This window comes from Rhinoderma darwinii, chromosome 1 (genome assembly GCF_050947455.1).
Source record: "Rhinoderma darwinii isolate aRhiDar2 chromosome 1, aRhiDar2.hap1, whole genome shotgun sequence".
Classification (NCBI taxonomy): domain Eukaryota; kingdom Metazoa; phylum Chordata; class Amphibia; order Anura; family Rhinodermatidae; genus Rhinoderma; species Rhinoderma darwinii.
In genome coordinates this window covers 450,445,010-450,468,815 of record NC_134687.1, presented here as the reverse complement: position 1 = coordinate 450,468,815, position 23,806 = coordinate 450,445,010, and the positions used below count along the sequence as shown (strand labels likewise).

General features: G+C 45.8%; 1 protein-coding gene across 1 annotated transcript in view; it reads left to right on the top strand.

The window, feature by feature from the left end:
* Window positions 1–427: 427 nt before the first annotated feature.
* The window catches only part of LOC142652819 (solute carrier family 2, facilitated glucose transporter member 11-like), a 76,395-nt gene continuing 53,016 nt past the window's right edge, over window positions 428–23,806 (top strand). Inside the window, exons 1-3 of the mRNA XM_075828528.1 lie at window positions 428–542; window positions 982–1,169; window positions 19,203–19,301. Coding sequence (XP_075684643.1) covers window positions 428–542; window positions 982–1,169; window positions 19,203–19,301 — 402 coding nt within the window. The remainder of the gene's footprint in view (window positions 543–981; window positions 1,170–19,202; window positions 19,302–23,806) is intronic.

Genomic DNA, 23,806 nt, shown 5'->3' with positions numbered 1-23,806 from the left:
TGCCCCAGTCCTTGATTGGAATTTCGGAGTGCTCCTCCAGTGGGGATCCCGATGTCTGCACCACTGCCAGCCTCAGGTTCGTCCCGTCCTTTCTCCACTACCTCAGTCACTCTCAGTATTGCCTCCACCGTATGATGTATTCAGCATGAAGGAGGCAGAAGTTCCTTCTCCTCATCATCCATATGACTGCCCTATAGTATTGCTCCCTGGAGCCTCACTTCCTCGTGGAGAGGTCTACCTGCTATCCTTGCCTGAAACCCAGGCCATGTCGGAGTATGTCAAGGAGAACCTGTTGAGAGGTTTCATGAGGAAGTCTTCTTCCCCAGCCGGAGCCGGATTCTTCTTCGTGGAGAAAAACGATGGGTCACTACGACCGTGCATTGATTACCGTGGGTTAAACCAAGTCACGGTAAAAAACAAGTACCCCATGGCGCTTATCTCCGAGCTCTTCCACAGGATTCCTGGAGCCAAGGTTCTTACAAAGCTGGATCTACGCAGGGCCTATAACCTGATTTGTATACGCAAGGGTGAATATGCAAATGGTAAACCGCATTCAATACCCGAGACGGTCACTACGAGTAACTTGTCATGCCCTTTGGACTGTGTAACACTCCAGTAGTATTCCAAGAATTCGTAAACGACATCTTCCGTGATCTTCTGTATGTCTGTGTGGTGGTGTATCTGGACGACATCTTAATTTATTCACCCGATCTGACGACGAATCGGAAGCATGTACGTCAAGTCTTGTTGCGGCTAAGGGGGAATAAATTATACGCGAAACTGGAAAAATGCGTATTTGAAAAGATATCATTGCCCTTCCTGGGCCATATTGTCTCCAATCGTGGACATCAAATGGATCCGGAAGAGGTGAAGTCCATCTCGGAGTGGCCACGTCCTCAGGGTCTCCGAGCTATACAAAGATTTCTTGGATTTGCTTATTTTTACCGTCAGTTCATCTCAAATTTCTCGCTCCCATCTCAGCTCTTACCAAAAAGAGAGTGAACACTGAGGCAGGACCCCTGAGGCAGAGTCAGCATTCTCCAACTTCAAGAGCGCATTCACGTCTGCCTCTGTTCTTCATCATCCTGATGTTATGCCACAGTTTTCGGTGGAGGTTGACGCCTCTTCCATTGGTGCTGGAGCACTCCTGTTCAAAAAGATTTCTAAGGGTAAGGCAGTATCTTGAGGACTCTTCTCCAAACTCTTCTCTCCTGCTGAGCGCAACTACTCCATTGGGGATCAAGAATTGCTCGCTGTCAAGATGCTCACCCCATCATTATCTACACCGATCACAAAAATCGTACATATCTGCAGTCTGCACAGAAACTGAACCCTCGTCAGGCTAGATGGTCACTGTTCTTCGCCAGATTTTGATTTCTTCTCCACTTTCATCCGGCAGGAAAAAAACATGAATGCTGATGCGCTGTCTCTGTCATTTGAAACTGATGACTCAGAAAAGTAATCTCAACATATTATTGATCCTTCTAGGATTATTGCTGTAAATCCTCTGCAGATCAAGCACATTCCTCCTGGAAAGATTTTTGTCCATCCTGCTGACAGAAAAATAATTATCCGCTCTCCCGTCATTATTGCTGGCCCTCCCTACCTATGACTTTGTTTCCTCCTGTGTTAATTGTGCCCTAAACAAGTTTGGTCTGCTCCAACCTCTACCAGTGCCTGTTGCTCCCTGGCAACACATTGCCATGGACTTTATAACTGACCTTCCCCGTTCTGCTGTATGTACTACGATCTGGGTAGTAGTGGATCGTTTCTCTAAAATTGCACATTTTATTCCTTTAACCCCTTAAGGACACGGCCAATTTTGGCCTTGAGGACAGAGCAATTTTTTTTACATTTCCCTCTTTGCATCCCGACGCTCATAACTCTTTTATTTTTTGTACGACGTAGTTGTATGAGACTTTGTTTTTTGCGGGACGAGTTGTACTTTATGTACGTACCATTTTTTGGTACAAATACATTATCGTTTAATTTCTATACATTTTTAATTAGATTAAAATGCAGAAAAAAAGCAGTTGTGCAGCAGTTTTAATATTTATTTTTTTACACCATACACCGATCATCATAAATAATGTTCTACATTTGTTGTACAGGTTGTTACGGTCGTGGCGATACCAAATATGTCTATATTATTTCATGTTTTGGGACTTATATTTTAAAAAGTTTATTTATTATAAAAAATTTGTGTTTCTGTGTATTTTATTTACTTTTTATTTATTTATTTACCATTATTTTTTTTTACATTCATTTAACTTTTTTTTTTAATCCCATAAAGGGATTTATCATTTTGATTTTGTAACTGCAATGTACTGGCATAGATCTATATGCCAGTACGTTAGCCTGTTACTGATTGTACACAGGCAGTTGTTAGGGCATACCTCAGTATGCCCTAACAACAGAAAATATGTTCAGACAGCCCTGGGGTCCTTCACTGGACCCTGGGCTGTCTGGCCATATGAGTTATGGGCTTTGATCGCGTCAGTTATTTTCTGTGCCGCGATCAATGTGCAGGGGGGCTCTTTGAACGCCGCGATCAGCTTTCATCGCGGCGTTCAAAGGGTTAACAGCGGAGAGAAGCTGTTTCTCTCCTCTCCGCTGTCAGAGCGGGGCCGTGGCTGTGTATTACAGTCGTTGCCCCGCTCTCGATCGCACACACAGAGACGGCAGAGACTGCTGTCACACAGGACGAGTATGCTCGTCCTAATGTGCGAAGTGCTCGCCGCTCAGGACGAGCATACTCGTCCTGTGTCGACAACCAGTTAATGGGCCGTCCCTCAGCTCCTCGTCTGGCAGATTTGTTCATCCAACACATCATTTGTCTACATGGACTACCTCTTCATATTGTTTCCATCCAGGGTGTACAGTTCACGTCTAAATTCTGGAAAGCCCTGTGTAATCTTTTGGATGTGAAGCTGGACTTATCGTCTGCCTATCACCCGTAGTCTAAAAGTCAAGTGGAAAGGATCAACCAAATACTAGAGAATTATCTCCATCATTATATCTCTGTCCAACATGACAATTGGGTACAGCTTCTGCCTTGGGCGGAATTCTCTTACAATACCAATACTAGTGAGTCTACTGCTGTCTCTCCGTTCTATATTGTCTACAGTCAGCACCCACGAGTTCCTCTCCCAGTAACAACTATGCCTCAAGTGCCTGCAGCCAATTCTTCATTTGGGATTTTTTTTCACATCTGGCAGAAATCCAAGTCTGTGATTCTTCAGGCAGTGTATCGCATGAAAACATATGTGGATAAGAAGAGAAGGGTTCCTCCTCGGTTTCTCCCCGGAGTCAATGTCTGGAGCTCTTCTAGGAACATTCGTCTGAAGATCACTTCCCACAAATTCGCTCCTAGTTTCCTCGGCTCCTTCGAGGTGTTACAACAAATAAACCCTGTGTCCTATAAACTTAGACTGCTTCCTACTCTCAAAATCCCCAACTCTTTCCATGTGTCCCTCTTAAGGCCTGTGGTCCTGAACCGCTACAGCAAATCTCCTGGTTCTACAATTGCTCCTGGCGGTTCTTCTGACGTTTTCGAGGTGAAGGAAATACTGGACTGCAAAAGGGTAGGAGGAAAGATGTTTTATCTGGTAGACTGGAAAGGGTTTGGTCCTGAGGAGAGGTCTTGGGAGCCAGAAGAAAACATCAATGCCCCAGCATTCATCAAGAAGTTGCTTCTACGCTCTGGACCTAAGAAGAGGAGGCGTAAGGGGGGTACTGTTGTGGCCACGGTCGCTGACCGCCGGCAAGTTCTACTCACTGGCAGGCACGACCACAGATCACTGAGAGCTGTACTGTTCCTCTGTCTCCACTAGGGTGAGCGCACATGTGAAATGGCACTAGGCCAGCATGCGCACATGTGAAATGTTCCCTACCCAATCTCTTTTCACCCTGGACTATAAAAGGGGCTCTGCCCTTCCTCTCTTTGCCTGAGCGTTGTTGTGTTTACACATGTCAGTTAGCAAATGGATCCTCAATTGTATCCTGTTCCCAGTGTTTCCGTATCATGTTTCCTGCATCCCGTATCCAGTAATTGTGTTTGTTCCTGATTGAAGTCTAGTGTTGAAGTCGAGTTCATCCTCTGTGCCAAGTATCATCTGCCACGCCAAGCATCTTCTGTCATGCCAAGTGTCATCTGCTACGCCAAGCGTCTTCTGTCACGCGAAGTGTCATCTGCCACGCCAAGTGTCATCTGTGTCGAAGTGTCTATTGCGCCATGTGTTAGTCTGGACTGCAATACAGGTACTCTACTTCTAAAGACTTACATTGACTGTGTTTCGGCCAGCTGCTACTGAGCGGCCTAGTGGGTCCACATACCCCCAGAGTCGTGACACTTGCGATACTCTGGCCAGGGACTCCGGCAATGTAGCTCCTGTCAAGAGCTTCCCCAGGCACAGCGCTTCAAGTAGGGTTATTCCTGGAAAATGTGGGCGAGGTATCCCTATACAGTGTATACGTTGCTACCTGCTGTCTGAGGCGGAATGGAAAAAAACACAACGTGAATCAGACCTTACTAGGAAGCTGTTGCAGCATCTGTGCCTCTCTCTGCCTCTCTTTTAAGGCCCTTTTACACCGGCCGATAATTACACGGATATATGGATGGGGACGAGCAGTCGTAACTCTGATCGCTCGTCCCCATATATTATTATCATGTCGGCAGCGCCTCTCCCTGTTTACACAGGAAGATGTGCTGCCGACAACGATAATATTTTACTTTTTTAAAACGATACGGCCAGCAGATGATCGAGCGTTTGCTATGCATGCTCGTCTGCCTGATAATCGCCCAGTGTAAGGCCTCATGCACACGACCGTAGTGTTTTTCTGTTCCGCAAATTCCAGGACCGTGTTCCGTGAAATGTCATCCGTAGTTCATCCGTATGTAATCCGCAGTTCATCCGTATGTAATCCGCAAAATGCGGATGAAAAAAAAAAAGCCTAGGTAAAACAGGATGACGACAGAACTCATTCCCGGTCATCGCCTAGCAACATTTCCGCAAATCCGCAAACTGCGGATGACACACGGAGGTGTATCCGCAATTTCCATGGGCCCATTGACTTTTATTGGCATGTCCGCATCGAATTTGCGGCCCGTAATAAGGCATGTCCTGAGTTTCTGCGGCACGGATTTGCGGACATGCGGAGACCCGTGAAAACACGGATAGTGTGTATGGGCCCATAGAAATGAATGGGTCCGCAATTCTCCCGTGGATTTGCGGGGGAATTACGGACGCAAAAACACGGTCGTGTGCATGGGGCCTAAAATGCCCTTTACTTTACTCCTGCTCGCACCTCCCCGTTCATAGACTTTTATGGGAAGTCTTAACCTGATTTTTAAGTGAGTGAGGAGACAGAAAAAGCAGTCAATTCTAAGTGAGTGAACAGTTAGGAGAAAAGGGGGTGAGGGGGAAAAGATCCTGATAAGTAGAGAAAGACACATTTTTTCTCTAATAATTTATATTAGAAAGTTTCTTATATTCACTTGTACTATTGATTTAGGCAAAGTTTGTTGAAAAGGTAGTGACCATTTAAGTTGCCCTCCCACTTTATTTTATAAAAAATTGGCACAATGACTCAGATCTTTTTCTATCATGGATATTAAAACAGTAGCTTTCATGTAAACGAAATATGAAGATTTCTGACAGTGCTTCTTTAAAGGGAACCTGTCACGTTGAAAATGCATCTGTCTGATCTGCATTTTGTGATCTAGATTTTGTGGGAAAAAATTCAGTAGAACTTGTAACTTATTGATCTAAACCTCTAATCATTCTTGGCTTTGGAGTCCAATGGTCAGTCCTAAATAGTGAATGGCAGCCTTTCCTGTATAAGTGTGAATACAGAGATAGCTGAAAATAATCAAGTAGCCAGGGGCGTAACTAGGAAAGACTGGGCCCCATAGCAAACCTGGGTGTCACACAAACCCCCCTTGTAGATAGTGCCTTTTTTACAGCCCCCCCCTGTAGATAACTCCATACAGCCCCCCCCTGTAGAGGTACGCCAAACAGCCCCCTTTGTAGATATCTACAGAGGGGGCTGTATGGCGTTATCTACAGGGGGGGCTGTATGGCGTTATCTACAAAGGGGTCTGTATGGCGTTTTATCTACAGGGGGGGGCTGGATGGCGTTCTCTACAGGGGGAGGGGTCTATATGGCGTTATCTACAGGGGGGTCTGTATGGCGTTATCTACAGGGGGACCGTTATCTACAGGGGGACTCTGTATGGCATTATCTACAGGGGGGTCTGTATGCCGTTATCTACAAGGGGGGCTGTATGGCGTTCTCTACAGAGGGGGCTGTATGGCGTTCTCTACAGAGGGGGCTGTATGGCGTTCCCTACAGGGGGTGCTGTATGGCGTTCCCTACAGGGGGGGCTGTATGGCGTTCTCTACAGAGGGGGCTGTATGGCGTTCTCTACAGAGGGGGCTGTATGGCGTTATCTACAGGGGGGGCTGTATGGCATTATCTACAGGGGGGTCTGTATGGCGTTACCTACAGGGGGGCTGTATGACGTTACCTACAGGGGGGCTGCATAGCGTTCTCTACAGGGGGGGGCTGTATGCAGCCCCCCTGTAGGTAACGCCATACAGACCCCCCTGTAGATAACGCCATACAGCCCCCTCTGTAGAGAACGCCATACAGCCCCCCCTGTAGGGAACGCCATACAGCCCTCCCTGTAGGGAACGCCATACAGACCCCCCCTGTAGATAATGCCATACAGCCCCCCTGTAGATAACGCCATACAGCCCCCTCTGTAGAGAACTCCATACAGCCCCCTCTGTAGAGAATGCCATACAGCACCCCCTGTAGGGAACTCCATACAGCCCCCTCTGTAGAGAACGCCATACAGCCCCCTCTGTAGAGAACGCCATACAGCCCCCTCTGTAGAGAACGCCATACAGCCCCCTCTGTAGAGAACGCCATACAGCCCCCCTTGTAGATAACAGCATACAGACCCCCCTGTAGATAATGCCATACAGAGTCCCCCTGTAGATAACGCCATACAGACATGGCGTTCTCTACAGAGGGGGCTGTATGGCGTTCTCTACAGATGAGGCTGTATGGCGTTCTCTACAGAGGGGGCTGTATGGCGTTCTCTACAGAGGGGGCTGTATGGCGTTCCCTACAGGGGGTGCTGTATGGCGTTCCCTACAGGGGGGGCTGTATGGCGTTCTCTACAGAGGGGGCTGTATGGCGTTATCTACAGGGGGGGCTGTATGGCATTATCTACAGGGGGGTCTGTATGGCGTTCCCTACAGGGAGGGCTGTATTGCGTTCCCTACAGGGGGGGCTGTATGGCGTTCTCTACAGAGGGGGCTGTATGGTGTTATCTACAGGGGTGTCTGTATGGCGTTCTCTACAGAGGGGCCTCTATGGCGTTATCTACAGGGGGGGGTCTGTATGGCGTTACCTACAAGGGGGCTGCATACAGCCCCCCCCTGTAGAGAACGCCATGCAGGCCCCCCTGTAGGTAACGTCATACAGCCCCCCCCCTGTAGGTAACGCCATACAGCCCCCCCTGTAAGGAACGCCATACAGCCCCCCCTGTAAGGAACGCTATACAGCCCCCCCTGTAGGGAACGCCATACAGCGTCCCCCCTCCCAAAAAAATGTGACCTACAGTGTGTCCTACTAAAAGACATGTATCCCCTCTCCACAGGACAGGGGATACATGTGTGATCGCTGGCAGCGATAGGGAGAACGGGGGACCGAAAGTCCCCCGCAGTTCTCCATGACTAACCTCTGACTTCCGGCGTCTGCAAAATGAAAAGGAGCTCAATAAAAATGAAAGGAGCGCTGGACACGCATGCGCACAAGTGCGACCGGCGCTCCATTCATTTCTAAGAAGCTGCCGACACAAACCCCGGAAGTCCGAGGTTTGTGATGGAGAACTTCAGGGGACTTTCAGTCCCCCGTTCTCCCTATCGCTGCCAGCGATCACACGTGTATCCCCTATCCTGTGGATTTCCTGTGGAGAGGAGATACATGTCTTATGTTTAATGGCAGAGCGGGGAGATACCTCCCTGCTCTGCCGTAGTGTTCAGTGGCGTCGCGCTGTAGTAGCCATAGCGGTTGCTAGCGGAGCCTCCGGCCATGGTGGGGGCCCGTGCCGGCGGGCGACACGGGCCCCCTCATGCCGCGGGCCCCGTAGCAGCCGCTACGGCGGTAGTTACACCACTGCAAGTAGCCCAGGAGCCCAGAATGAGCAGAGATTTAGATAAATAAATGGCAAGAATGATTATTGGTTTAGATCAATAAGTTACAAGTTCTACAGAATCTTTTCAGACAAAATGTATATTAATCTACTGAGCTTCCCCTACTCTATAACCTACTGCAGGCAGATCAGATAGCATTTTGAACATGATAGGTTCCCCTTAAAGAGGCTCTGTCACCAGATTCTCAAACCCCTATCTCCTATTGCATGTGATCGGCGCTGCAATGTAGATAACAGTAAAGTTTTTGGTTTTTTTTAAACTTTCATTTTTGGCCACGTTATGAGCTATTTTATATATATGCAAATGAGGTTTGAAATGGACAACTGGGCGTTTTTATTTCGTTATGTCCAACTGGGCGTGTATTGTGTTTTTAACTGGGCGTGTTTATGTGTATGATGCTGACCAATCAGTGACCAGTCAGCATCATACTCTCCTCAACATTCATTTACAAGCAGCACAGCGTTCTTACTAGAACGATGTGCAGCCACATACACAAGTGTCCTGATAATGAATACACATGAAATCCAGCCTGGACGTCATGTGTACTCAGAATCCTGACACTTCTGAATCTTTTCTGTGAGATTTCCAGCAAGCCACTCGTAATCTCTTGCTGGAAATCTCAGAGAAAAGAGTCAGAAGTGTCAGGATTCTCAATACACATGACGTCCAGGCTGGATGGTCATGTGTATTCCAGGGGCGGACATACCGCATGTGCAGCCGGTGCAGCTGCACAAGGGCCCCGCGTGGGAAGGGGGCCCGTTCCTCTGCTGGCCGACTCAGTTCTCAGCTGCGCGATGCTGAGGACTGAGACAGAGGCCCGTGGACCACTGGCGTAGCTATAGGGGTCGCAGCGGTCGCAATTGCGACCGGGCCCCGAAGCCAGGGGGGCCCACGGCCCCCCGCACCACATCAATAAAAAGTTACTATAGTAACTCGGGCCGCGGGCCCCTGTTACTATAGTAACATACTTTACTTACCTTCCTGGTTCCGGATCGCAGCGGAGGTCCTGACGTCAGGCGCTGTGCGCAGCACATGACGTCACAGCGCTATGCGCCGCGCACAGCATCGAGACGACAGAACTCCCGCCGCGGCCGAAGAGGAAGGTAAGATAGCCCTGACTGGCGGGGTCCGACTCCTGGGACCCGCCAATCAGCTGTTTTGAAGGGGCCGCAGCACTCGTACGAGAGCTGCTCCCCTTCATTCCTGTCACTTCATTCCGGTCACACTGTGAATCGGTTTCGGCGATTCACAGTGTGAGCGAGTAGTGAAATGAAGGGGAAGCAGCTCTCGTACGAGTGCTGCGGCCCCTTCAAAACAGCTGATTTGCGGGTCCCGGGCGACACATCAGCTATTGATGGCCTATCCTGAGGATAGGCCATCAATGTTTAGGGACTGCACAACCCCTAAGCCTACGATGTAGCAGGCTTAGGGGGCCCATGAGACAGGATCACAGATTGTGTGATGCTGTCTGCTGGGCCCTGTATCTAAGCCAATCACATGGTAGGCTTAGATACATGGCCCATGCGTGATCCTGTCTGCTGGGCCCTGTATCTAAGCCTACCACACTGTAGGTTTAGATACAGGGCCCCAGCACACAGTAATCTTATACTGTATAAGATTACTGTCTGCTGGACCCTGTATCTAAGCCTACCTTGTGGTAGGCTTAGATACAGGGTCCCACAGACAGTATCACACATGGGCCCTGTATCTAAGCCTTAGGGTATGTGCACAGACACTAATTACGTCCGTAAGTGACGGATGTATTTCGGCCGCAAGTACCGGACCGAACACACTGCAGGGAGCCGGGCTCCTAGCGTCGTACTTATGTACGACGCTAGGAGTCCCTGCCTCGCTGTGGGACAACTGTCCTGTACTGTAATCATGTTTTCAGTACCGGACAGTTGTCCGGCAGCGAGGCAGGGACTCCTAGCGTCGTACATAACTATGATGCTAGGAGCCCGGCTCCCTGCAGTGTGTTCGGTCCGGTACTTGCGGCCGAAATACGTCCGTCAATTCCGGACGTAATTAGTGTGTGTGCACATACCCTAACACATGTGTTACTAATCATTTTTTGTGTGTTTTCTTACAGGTTCGGTCGTTGGACTACGGCGGATTCCAGGACTACTTCGATGACAGCTTTTTTTTTTATTAATAAAATGGTTAATGAGGGTTGTGTTTTTTTTTTTTATTTCAATAAAATATTTTTTCTATGTCTTTGTGGTTTTTTTTAAACTATATTACTACCGCCTTAGTAATGGCCGCCGGCTGATTGACAGCATCCATTGCTAAGGCAGGGCTTAGTGTTAGCCGGTGCAGAGGCTAACACTAACCCCCTTTATTACCCCGGTACCCACCGCCACCAGGGGTGCTGGGAAGAGCCGGGTACGATCCAGTACCTGACCATCTGTAGTGATGGTCGGCCACTGGGGTGGCCGCAGGCTGGTATTATCAGGAGGGGAAAGGCCAGATACAGTGGCCCTTCCTACCCTGGTGATGCTAGGCTGCTGCTGCTTTATTGTATCTGGCTGGTTATGAAAATGGGGGGGACGCCACGTCATTTAAAAAATAATTGGAAAGAACGATGTCGGGTCCCCCCCAATTTTCATAACCAGCCAGATACAACACAGCAGCAGCAGGCAGCATTAAAGGGTGGGAAGGGCCACTGTTTTTGGCCTTCCCCAGCCTAATACTACCAGCCTGCGGCCACCCCGGTGCCTGCCCGTCACTACAGCTGGTCGGGTACTGGTTTGTACCCGGCTCTTCCCAGTACCCCTGGTGGCGGTGGGTACCGGGGTAATAATGGGGGTTAGTGTAGACTCTGCACCGGCTAACATTAAGCCTCGCCTTAGTAATGGAGGTTGTCAATCAGCCAGCGGCCATTACTAAGGCGGTGATAATAAAGTTTAAAAAGATACAAGCACATAGAAATTTTTTTTATTGAAATAAAAACACAACCCTCATTAACCATTTTATTGAGAATAAAAAAAACGCCGTCATTGAAGTCCTCGTATCCGAAGTCCAACAACCGAACCTGTAAAAAAAACACAAACACACAAAAATAATCAGTAACACATAAAGAAGCAAAATTATTATTCTTACCTTTCCTGGGTCCAGCGCTGGAGCCGCAATGTCAGCGAGCTGGGCCCTGTATCTAATCCTATCATGTGTGATACAGTCTGCTGAGCTGTGTATCTAATCCAATCATGTATGATACTGTGCTGGGCCCTATATCTAATCCGATCATGTGTGATACTGTCTGCTGAGCCACTGTATCTAATCCTATCATGTGTGATACTGTCTGCTGAGCCACTGTATCTAATCCTATAATGTGTGGTACTGTCTGCTGAGCCACTGTATCTAATCCTATCATGTGTGATACTGTCTGCTGAGCCACTGTATCTAATCCTATCATGTGTGGTACTGTCTGCTGAGCCACTGTATCTAATCCTATCATGTGTGGTACTGTCTGCTGAGCCACTGTATCTAATCCTATCATGTGTGATACTGTCTGCTGGGCCACTGTATCTAATCCTATCATGTGTGATACTGTCTGCTGAGCTGTGTATCTAATCCTATCATGTGTGATACTGCCTTCTGAGCCACTGTATCTAATCCTATCATGTGTGATACTGTCTGCTCAGCCACTGTATCTAATCCTATCCATAGTTTATAGGGTCGTAGTGCTATAGATATGCTATGCTGTCTCCTATACACACACTTTTTTTTGGGGCGGACACATATGTATTGGGGCTATTTCCCGGACATTTTAAGCCCTGAGGGTATGTTCACACGGCAGCGTCTGTTACGGCTGAAATTACTGTGCTGTTTTCAGGAGAAAACAGCACCGTAATTTCAGCCGTAATGGCATGTGCAGGCGTCTTTTGCTGCGTCCACTACGGAAGTAATTGAAGCTGGTTTTCCATGGAGTCCATGGAAAACGGCTCCATTTACATCTGAAGAAGTGACAGGCAGTTTTTTACGCGCCGCCTTTCGACAGCGGCGCGTAAAAAAAAATGACCATCGGCACAGAACATCGTAAGACCCATTCAAATGAATGGGCAGATGTTTTCCGACGCTTTTGAGCCGCATTTTCGGATGTAATTCAATGCTAAAACGCCCAAATTACGTCCGTAAATAGTGTGTGTGTGAACCCAGCCTTAGTGACGCCCCGGCTGCTAGTGCTGCATTGTTGGGTCACTTAGGAGACCCAGCGATGCAGCTGAAAGCGGACCGTCGGCCATGAGAAGTTTGCGGGGTGGGGGGGGGGGGGGCCCTGGCACATTATCTGCACAGGGGCCTTTTGCAGTCTGTGTCCGCCACTGGTGTATTCATTATCAGGACACTTGATTAACGTTAATCTAGTGTCCTGATAATGAATACACATGATCATCCAGCCTGGGCGTCATGTGTATTGAGAATCCTGACACTTCTGACTCGCAAGAGAAACAAAATCTCGTTTAGCTCCGTAATCTCGCGAGATTTCGTTTCTCTTGCTGCAATCTCAGAGAAAAGATTCAGAAGTGTCAGGATTCTGAATACACATGTCGTCCAGTCTGGATTTCATGTGTATTCATTATCAGGATACTTGTGTATGTGGCTGCACATCGTTCTAGTAAGAACGCTGTGCTGCTTCTAAATGAATGGAGATGAGTGTATGATGCTGACTGGTCACTGATTGGTCAGCATCATACACATAAACACGCCAAGTTAAAAACACAATACACGCCCAGTTAAAAACACAATACACAGCCAGTTGGACATACGAAATAAAAACGCCCAGTTGTCCATTTCAAAGCTCATTTGCATATATATAAAATAGCTCATAACTTGGTCAAAAATGAACGTTTAAAAAATAAAAAAAACGTTACTGTTATCTACATTGCAGCGCCAATCACATGCAATAGGAGATAGGGGTTTGAGAATCTGGTGACAGAGCCTCTTTAAGTTTACATAAATTAAAAATTGCAGCACATGCAAGTCATGTCACACAAACTGAAAAATGACAAATCACGTCTGTCTCTGAAATATCTAATCCAACGTTCACTATAACCCTGTATATGTAAACATTTAACTTTATTCCTGTTCTGGAGCTGTATCTTATATTAAAACCATCAGTGCTCAGAGACAAGACAGAGAGTTCCTGCAATCCTTCCAAAATGTCATCTTCGCTGAATGAACTGGCAAGTATTGATCTCTAATAGTGGGCAGCAAAGCAGACACAAAATGTGACTTAAGGGGAATTCGTCACATTGAATATGCAGTCGGATGTGTAGGAAGCATGTTATAGAGCAGGATAATCTGAGGAGATTGATATATAGTTTTGTGCCAAAAGATTTAGGATAACATACATACAAATGCAGGGAAGACTGTCAATCAATAGTTGAGACCGCCCACTGGAGTCATTAGCCCACAGTGAGCAGAGATTTAAATCAATAAAATAAAAGGTTTTTCTAATCTTTTGGAACAAAAATTTATATTAAAGGGGTTTTAAAGTAAAAAAAATTTGATGGTTCATCCTCAGTATCGGCCATCAATATCTGATCGGTGGGTTCCAACTCTCGGCACCATTGATCAGCTGTTTCGCAGGGGCTGCAGCACTCTTGTGAGTGCTGCTTCCCCTCATTCCTGTCACTGCTCCTTACTGTGAGACACTGACATGGTAGAAGGCTGTAATACCTCTTGCACACGACCGAATTCGGGCCGGGAAAAACGGTCTGCGTGTCGGCCGCATTTCCCAGCCCGACCACGGTAAAGGTGAATGGGACTCCTGCCAAGAGTCAGACCAGCACCGATCACATATTGATGGCATATCCTGAGGATAGGTCATTCATTTTCTCTCACTGTAAAACCCCTTTAATCTGCTCCACTGTTCCTGCTCTATAACGCGCTGCTAATCGATCAGACAGCAAGTTCAATGTGACAGGTTCCCTTTAATAATGTAGAGACTTGAATTATACTATAGATATTGTCTTTTTTTAGTTACATGATTTACTCATCCTAATTTACAAGGGATCTATGATGTTTTTAAGATGGTCAGCACTAAAATTTACATTAAATAAACATTTGGTCACTGATACCAGATCACGTTAAACACTCTAAGGCTATGTTCACACGGGGTATTTTGCCGAGTTTTTTGACGCGGAAACCGCGTCGCAAAACTCGGCAGAAACGGCCCGAGAACGCCTCCCATTGATTTCAATGGGAGGCGTCTGCGTCTTTTTCCCGCGAGCAGTAAAACTGCCTCGCGGGAAAAAGAAGCGACATGCCCTATCTTCGGGCGCTTCCGCCTCCGACCTCCCATTGACTTCAATGGGAGGCAGGAGAAAGCGTATTTCTCGCTGTTTTATGCCCGCGGCGCTCAATGGCCGCGGGCGAAAAACGGCGCGATAATTGCCGCGAAAATCGGCGTGCAGGGAGAGGAATATCTGCCTCAAAGTTCCAAACGGAATTTTGAGGCAGATATTCCTCCCCCAAAATACTCCGTGTGAACATAGCCTTAAGGCAAAGATTGAATCAAGCTTATCTTTGCACATTGATTGACTGCCAGGAGGAGCTAAGAGTGAGAGGGGGGGAAGAACCCTCTGGGTAACATACAGATCAGCGCCATGTGTGATGTCATGGCTGATAATGGAAACTATCAAATAACTTTTTCATGTAAAAGAAATTTAAAGCAAGAAAATTCTGGAGCACAGTCAGATAGGTTTTGGTTGGAGGTGCGCTGTAATTTTTAAAGGGATTGCCGGTTTCAGCAAAATATTTTTTGTATAATTAAGAGTTGAAACATTTTCCAATATACTTTCTGTATTAATTCTTCACGGTTTTCAAGATCTCTGCTTGTTGTTATTCAGTAGGAACATTTATTGTTTATTGTATTATATTGCATGTCACTTCTTGGGACGTTGAAAACAGCTCCAAAAACGGCCGTAAAATACGCGGCGAAAATCGCGAGTGGCTTAAAAAAAGTCTGAAAATCAGGAGCTGTTTTCCCTTGAAAACAGCTAAGTATTTTCAGAAGTTTTTGCGTTTTTGTGTGCACAAACCCTTACAGTTATAGTATGTGTATCAAAGCTGTATCCTCTAAGGGTATGTTCACACGGCAGCGTCCGATACGGCTGAAATTACAGAGCTGTTTTCAGGAGAAAACAGCTCCTGAATTTCAGACGTAATTGCTCGTACTCGCGTTTTTCGCGGCGGCAATTACGGACGTAATTGGAGCTGTTTTTCAATGGTGCCAATGAAAAACGGCTCCATTTACGTCTCATGACCGTCGGCACAGTACATCGTAAAACCCATTCAAATGAATGGGCAGATGTTTGCCGACTCTTTGGAGCCGTATTTTCGGACGTAATACGAGGCTAAAATGCCCGAATTACGTCCGTAAATAGGGCGTGTGAACCCAGACTAATGCTCTCAGCACTTGTGTGTCCATCACATGACCATGGACAGAACTTTATCCACTGGAAGTAAACAATAAATGTTCCTACTAAATAACAAAAAAAAGGGACTCTACCTGTTTAAATCCAAATGACTGCACCTTTTTTGGGTGTATATTATGTAGTTATGTTATACTTACACTGCATTCCAAATTATTATGCAATGTTATTTTTCGCTGATTTTCCTAAATAGTCGATGCAAATGACAGTCAGTATAATCTTCAAGCCATCAACCGTTGGAGTATAATGCAAATTTTATTGAACAAATCTCCTAATGATAACAGATTTTTTTTTAGAAGTAAAAAACTCAAAATGCACTGTTTCAAATTATTATGCACAACAGGGATCAAAACATTTTAAAGGTTGTAAAGAGAACTAAAATGGTAATTTGTTGAATTTGCAGTATCAGGAGGTCATATTTACAGAAATCCAAAGCTCTTTCAATCAAAAAAAACTTAACAAGCGAAGTTACCTTTTAAGATAGGACCCCTTCTTTGATATCACCTTCACAATTCTTTCAGCCATTGAATTTGTGAGTATTTGGACAGTTTCTTCTTGAATATCTTTGCTGGATGTCAGAATAGCCTCCGAGAGCTTCTGTTTTGATGTGAACTGCCTCCCACCCTCATAGATATTTTGCTTGAGGATGCTCCAAAGGTTCTCAATAGGGTTGAGGTCAGGGGAACATGGGGGCCACACCATGTGTTTCTCTCCTTTTATGCCCATAGCAGCCAATTACACAGAGGTATTCTTTGCAGCATGAGATGGTGCATTGTCATGCATGAAGATAATTTTGCTACGGAAGGCACGGTTCTTCTTTTTGTACCACGGAAGAAAGTGGTCAGTCATAAACTCTACGTACTTTGCAGAGGTCATTTTCACACCGTCAGGGACCCTAAAGGAGCCTACCAGCTCTCTCCCCATGATTCCAGCCCAAAACATAACTCCGCCACCTCCTTGCTGACGTCGCAGCCTTGTTGGGACATGGTGGCCATTCACCAACCATCCACTACTGCATCCATCAGGACAATCCAGGGTTGCACGGCACTCATCAGTAAACAACACAGTTTGAAAATTAGTCTTCATGTATTTCTGAGCCCACTGCAACCATTTCTGCTTGTGAGCATTGTTTAGGGGTGTCCGAATAATAGCTTTATGCACACTTGCAAACCTCTGGAGGATCCTACAGCTTGAGGTTCGCGGGACTCCAGAGGCACCAGCGGCTTCAAATACCTGTTTGCTGCTTTGCAATGGCATTTTAGCAGCTGTTCTCCTAATCCTATTAATTTGTCTGGCAGAAACCTTCCTCATTATGCCTTTATCTGAACGAACCCGTCTGTGCTCTGAATCAGCCACAAATCTTTTCACAGTACCATGATCACGCTTACGTTTTCTTGAAATATCCAATGTTTTCATACCTTGTCCAAGGTATTGCCCTATTTCACGCTTTTCGGCAGCAGAGAGATCCTTTTTCTTTCCCATATTGCTTGAAACCTGTGGCCTGCTTAATAATGTGGAACGTCCTTCTTAAGTAGTTTTCCTTTGATTGGGCACACCTGGCAAACTAATTATCACAGGTGTCTGAGATTGATTACAATGATCCAAAGAGCCCTAAGGCTGGGTTCACACAACCTATTTTCAGACGTAAACGAGGCGTATTATGCCTCGTTTTATGTCTGAAAATACGGCTACAATACGTCGGCAAACATCTGCCCATTCATTTGAATGGGTTTGCCGACGTACTGTGCCGACGACCAGTAATTTACACGTCGTCGTTTGACAGCTGTCGAACGACGACGCGTAAATTGACTGCCTCGGCAAAGAAGTGCAGGACATTTCTTTGCAACGTAATTTGAGCCGTTCTTCATTGAAGTCAATGAAGAGCAGCTCAAGATTACGGGCGTCAAAGACTCCTCGCATAATACGAGGAGGAGCTTTTACGTCTGAAACGACGCAGCTGTTTTCTCCTGAAAACAGTCTGTCTTTTCAGACATAAAAGGAAGCTAGCCTGTGCACATACCCTTAGACACAATACCATCCATGAGTTTAATTGAAAAACTAATAATTAAATGTTTATGACACTTAAATCCAATGTGCATACACGGTGTATGTACATATATGATATTGTATAAGTAAATGGGTATTTAACCCTTTCATGCCGCAGCCCTTTTTCAGATTTTCATTTTCGTTTTTCCCTCCCCACCTTCCAAAGGCCATAACGCCTTTATTTTTCCGTCGATATAGTACTATGAGGGCTTTATTTTTGCGGGACAAGTTGTAGTTTTTCGTAGCACCATTTATTTTGCCGTATAATGTTCTAGGAAACGGGAAAAAAATTATTTGTGGGGTAGAAAATGAAAAAAACAGAGATTCCGCCATGGTTTTTTGCGCGCCATTTTTACGGAATTCACTGTACAATTAAAACAACATATTTATTTTATTCTATGGGTCAATACGATTACGCCGATACCAAATATGTGTAGGTTTTTCTATATTTTACTACTTTTACAAGTAAAAACCTAAGTGTAAAAAAGAAAATGTATTTTGTTTCGCCAAATTCCGAGAGCCGTAACGTCTTTATTTTTCCATCGATTAAGTGGTATAAGGGCTTATTTTTTGCGGGATAAGCTGTAGTTTCTAATAATAATATCATTTTGGTTTAAATGTGACGGTTTGATCACTTTTTATTTCATTTTTTGTGGGAGATTAGGTGAACAAAAAATAGAGATTCTGGCGTTTACAATTTATTTTTTTACGGCGTTCACCGTGTGGGTTAAATAATGATATATTGTGATAGTTCAGACTTTTACGGACGCGGCGATACCAATTATGTTTATTTATTTAATTTTTTACTATGCTCTAGTGGGAAAATGGGAAAAGGGGGTTTTTTGAACTTTTAATACTTTTTTTTTTTTTACACAAAAAAAACAACTTTATTTAACTCATTTTTACATTTTTTATTAGTCCCCCTAGGGGACTTCAACCAGCGATCGTTAGATTTCTTGCACGATATACTGCAATACTAATGTATTGCAGTATATCGTGATTCTGACAGTCTCCTATGAAGCCCTGCCGGAGGCAGAGCTTCATAGGAGTACCAAGATGGCGGACCTGGGGGACTTCGTCAGACCCCCAGGCAGCCGTGTGAAACAACGGCTCCCCCCGATCTCACCACGGGGGGGCCATTGAGACGTTACAGGGGGTCGCCCCCCTGTTTTTAGTAATTTAAATGCCGCGATCTCTATTGAACGCGGCATTTAACGGGTTAAACAAGCGGGATCGTGCTAAAGCGCGATCCCGCTCGTAACCCGGAAGTGTCGGCTGTAACACACAGCCGACATACTCGCTCTATGGAGCGGACTCAGCCCATGAGCCCGCTCCATATTCCCCCACCCGGCGTGCGCCGTATATATACGGCGGATGTCGGGAAGGGGTTAATTATGTATGTTTGGGCCTTATTCCTTTTCTCCACATTAACACTGTTTGTTAAATATATCATATAGCACTAAATCATAATATGGTGTTAAATTGTGTTTTTCAGGTACAATATCGCGGACTATTCATGCTAATATTTGTACTGGGAATTGGAGGAACATTTCAATATGGATTTCAAATATCAATCATGAACTCGCCTTCTCAGGTCAGAACATAACTGTGCTTTATCACTGATCAGAACTTTTTGAATCGCAGGGGTGATTCTAGCCATTCTGCTGCCTGAGGTGAACAGTGAAATAGCGACCCAACTCCTGACCCCACTCCAACCATAGGGGAGAATCCAAGGGCCGACAAAGAAAAGACATATATAAACTTTAAGCTCTGTTCAAAATTTTTGTGATGGCATTCCATTTAAAGAGGCTCTGTCACCACATTATAAGTGCCCTATATTGTACATGATGTGATCGGCGCTGTAATGCAGATTACAGCAGTGTTTTTTATTTAGAAAAACTATCATTTTTGACGGAGTTATGACCTATATTAGCTTTATGCTAATGAGTTTCTCAATGGACAACTGGGCGTGTTTTACTATATGGCCAAGTGGGCGTTGTACAGAGGAATGTATGACGCTGACCAATCAGTGACCAATCAGCGTCATACACTTCTCTCCATTCATTTACACAGCACATAGCGATATAGCTATATCGCTATGTGCTGCCACATAAACACACTATAACGTTACTGCAGTGTCCTGACAATGAATATACATTACCTCCAGCCAGGACCGGATGTGTATTCAGACTCCTGTCACTTCTCTGCACTTCTCTGTGATTTACAGCACAGCAGGCGTAGTCTCGCGGGATTACGCTTTAAGCTGTCATTTACAGCGAGATCTCGCTGTGCTGTGCTGTAAATCACAGAGAAGTGCAGAGAAGTGGTCAGGATTCTGAATACACATTCCGTCCTGGCTGGAGGTAATGTATATTCATTGTCAGGACACTGCAGTAATGTTAGTGTTTGTGTATGTGGCTGCACATAGCGATATAGCTGTGCAGTATAAATGAATTGAGCGAAGTGTATGACGCTGATTGGTCACTGATTGGTCAGCGTCATACACTTCTCTCCACAACGCCCACTTGGTCAAAAAGTAAAACACGCCCAGTTGTCCATTGAGAAACTCATTAGCATAAAGCTAATATAGGTCACAACTCCGTCAAAAATGATTGTTTTTCTAAATAAAAAAGTACAGTAAATATTTTTCAAATGTCACAAAAATCTTGCAGCGGATCTGGTCTCAGATTTTACCCATTGCAATGGAAAAGATGAACTCCACTGCCAAGTGTTTGCCAATAACAAAGGGGCAGATGTTCTTTTGCTCACACATATATAGACAATCTGAGACAGGTATACATGAACTCATCTACATTCAGGCTCAAAAATTTTCTCATACCATGCACACAAATTTCCAACATATATATGTAAAGGATTTGCCTGACACAGCTTCTGTGTCAACGCCCGTGTTTAATCAGCCTGCATCTGTGCCTAGGTCTGCTAGAGTGACTTGTTCTGCTACCACTCAGGCTGGTAGGCTGAGGAGTGGGAGAACCTATCACAGCCTGGCCATACGGTCCTAGCTCCCACCCTTGGTCTACTTATACCTTCATTTGCTGCTTGTCCTTTGCCTGTGATTCTCTGAGTGGCGGGTCTCTTGCTTCCTGGCTCTGCTGTTCCTGCTTTTCCTGTTTACCTCTGCTTCATATTGACCCTGGCTTTACTGACTACTCTCCTGCTCTGCGTTTGGCACCACGTACACTCCTGGTTTGACTCGGCTCGTTCACTACTCTTGTTGCTCACGGTGTTGCCGTGGACAAGTGCCCAATTTCCCTTAGCTTCTGTGTACCCTTGTCTGTTTGTCTGTCATGCAATTATTGAGCGTAGGGACCATCGCCCAGTTGTACGCCGTCGCCTAGGACGGGCCGTGCAAGTAGTCAGGGACTGGGTGGCGGGTAGATTAGGGCTCACCTGTCTGTCTCCCTTCCCCGTCATTACAATATACATGTATAAACAGGCAAACACAGTGTGAAACATCATTCTAATCCTCCACAGCAGACAAAAAAAAGATCACTTGGGTGCAGGACTTTCCTCAGTCTTGCCCTGTGACTGCAATGTCACTCAAGCCCTTGTACAGAATGGAAAGTAACCATCCTCTAGAAGATTTTAAAGCAATTCTGCCATCATAAACAGCAGAAAAATTGCTAGTTTGCACTCTTACCTCAGTGATGACAACATCTCTAACAGTATGACGTCCTCCTGCCTCCAGTGACTGCACACGTAAATTTTTTATATATATATATATATATATATATATACACAGTATATATAGAGAGAGAGAGAGAGAGAGTTTTCTATACCCAGCGTGACATGCTCCCCTCTATCTATACCTTTGGCCTATAACAGCTCATAAAATCCTGTGTCATTTTTAATACCACTTTTACACTGATCAAATTTACCACTCTATTCCTGATTTTACCTCTCTGCTATTCAGAGTTCCAGAGTGTATATCAGATATCTCCTTGCTCTTCTCCTCTCGCTTCCTAGAACTCGACATAGACAAAACCGAGTTCATCATTTTTCTCCCATCTCACTCAACCCCCTTACCAGAATTATCAAACACAATTAATGGCTCCACATTTTTCCCAGTCTGACAAGTCCGCTGCCTTGGGATAACCTATGATTCCGACCTGTTTTTCGGACCACATATTCAAACCCTTATCACCTCCTGCTGTCTCCACCTCCAAAACATTTCTCAACGCTCTTTCCTCAAACTCAAGTCAACAAAAATGTTTTTACACACCCTCATCATATCCCACCTAGACTACTGCAACATACTCCTCTGCAGTCTCCCCTCTAACACTCTTCCAATCCTTCCTCAATTCTAGCCATTGCCTAGTGAATTCATTTTTAAAAAACTGACAATTACATACAAGGCAGTCCGCAACCTGTCCCCTCCATATGTCTCTGCTCTAATCTTCTGCCCTGACCTTCTGTCGCCTCTCCCTTGTAGATTGCAAGTTCTCATGGGCAGAACCCTCTCCTGTATCAGTCTGACACTCTGTAAGCTCATGCATATTTTCTTGTAAATGTTATTGTTTATTCATGTTATGTATGTAAACCCCTCTGTATCCCACATACATCACTCTGCAAGTTACAGGCGCTTTAATATAAATAATAATAATACAGCCACAAAACATTTTTAATAGGGTATACAATCTGTGGTGTATAGCAATGTTTAAATGGTCACTCACTAACTATTCAGCAAACTTTGCATAAATCCATAGTACAAGCGACCATAATAAACTTTGTAATATGTCTTATTAGAGGAAAAACACCTCTGTGTCCACTTATCAGGCTCCTTTGCTTCCCCCTCCCTTACTCAAAGATCAAGTTACAGCTGCCCATAGAAGTTTTTGGAGAGGTTAGGGAGGGATCAGGTGCAGAGTGAGGGAGAGGCAGAGAGACACACAGAGACACGCTGCAACTTCTTATAATTGTTATATCTCACCCCAGTGTAGGATTATCAGCTACACTGCTAAGTACTTCTGTATGATGTCCTCCATGCTGCTACTGCTTCTAAAGGTGTGCTACAAAGAGATGTTGGACAGCGATCAGCTTTAGGAAGAGCCAGGAGTTCATGCAGTGGCGTTCTGACTGGGGTCTGTGACGGCCAGGGAGTGGACCAGTCCAGTCACCTGACCTGTCACCTGACCTCACGTCAGTGACATGAGGTCAGATGACTCAGGTCAGGTGACTGGACTGGTCCACTACCGGGCTGTCACCGACCCTACTCAGAAGGAACTCTGCCGCTGCCTGCGCCGCATGACCTCCTCGGCTCCTCCGGTAAGTCACGTCAGGCAGAGAGGAGTATGGTAGCGTTAGGCTATCGCTCGCCGCTCTGTTTACAGTGTGGCGCTAAGTACAAGGGGGGAGTGTGGTGATATTTAAAAGGGGAGGAATGTGGCGCTATTTACAAGGGGGGTGTGTGGCGCTATTTACAAGGGGCAGTGGGTTGTGTGTGGCACTATCTACAAGGGGAGAAGTGTGCCGCTATTTACAAGGCGTGGAGTGTGCTGCTATCTACAAGGGGAGAAGCAGGCTGTGTGTGGCACTATCTACAAGAGGGGCTGTGTGGCGCTATTTACAAGGGGGGCTGTGTGTGGCGCTATCTACAAGGGGGGCTGTGTAATACTATTTACAAGGGGGGACTGTGTGGCGCTGTTTACAAGGGGCGACATGTGGCGCTGTTTACAAAGGGGGGCAGTGTGACGCTATTTACAGGGGGAAGTGGGGCGCTATTTACAAAGGCAAGCAGTGTGGCGCTATTTACAAGGGGGGCTGTGTGGCACTGTATACAAGGGGGACTGTGTGGCACTATCTACAAGGGGAGCTGTGTGGAGATATCTACAAGGGTGCTGTGTGTTGTGGTATCTACAACAGGGGGCTGTGTGTGGCGCTATCTACAACAGGGGGATGTGTGGCGCTATCTACAATAGAGAGGCTGTGTGTGGCACTATCTACAAAGGGGGATATGTGTGGCACTATCTACAAGAGAGGGGATGTGTGTGGCATTATCTGCAAGAGAGGGGCTGTGTGTGGCACTATCTACAAGGGGGGGGGTGTAGCGCTATCTACAACCGTTGGCTGTGTGGCGTT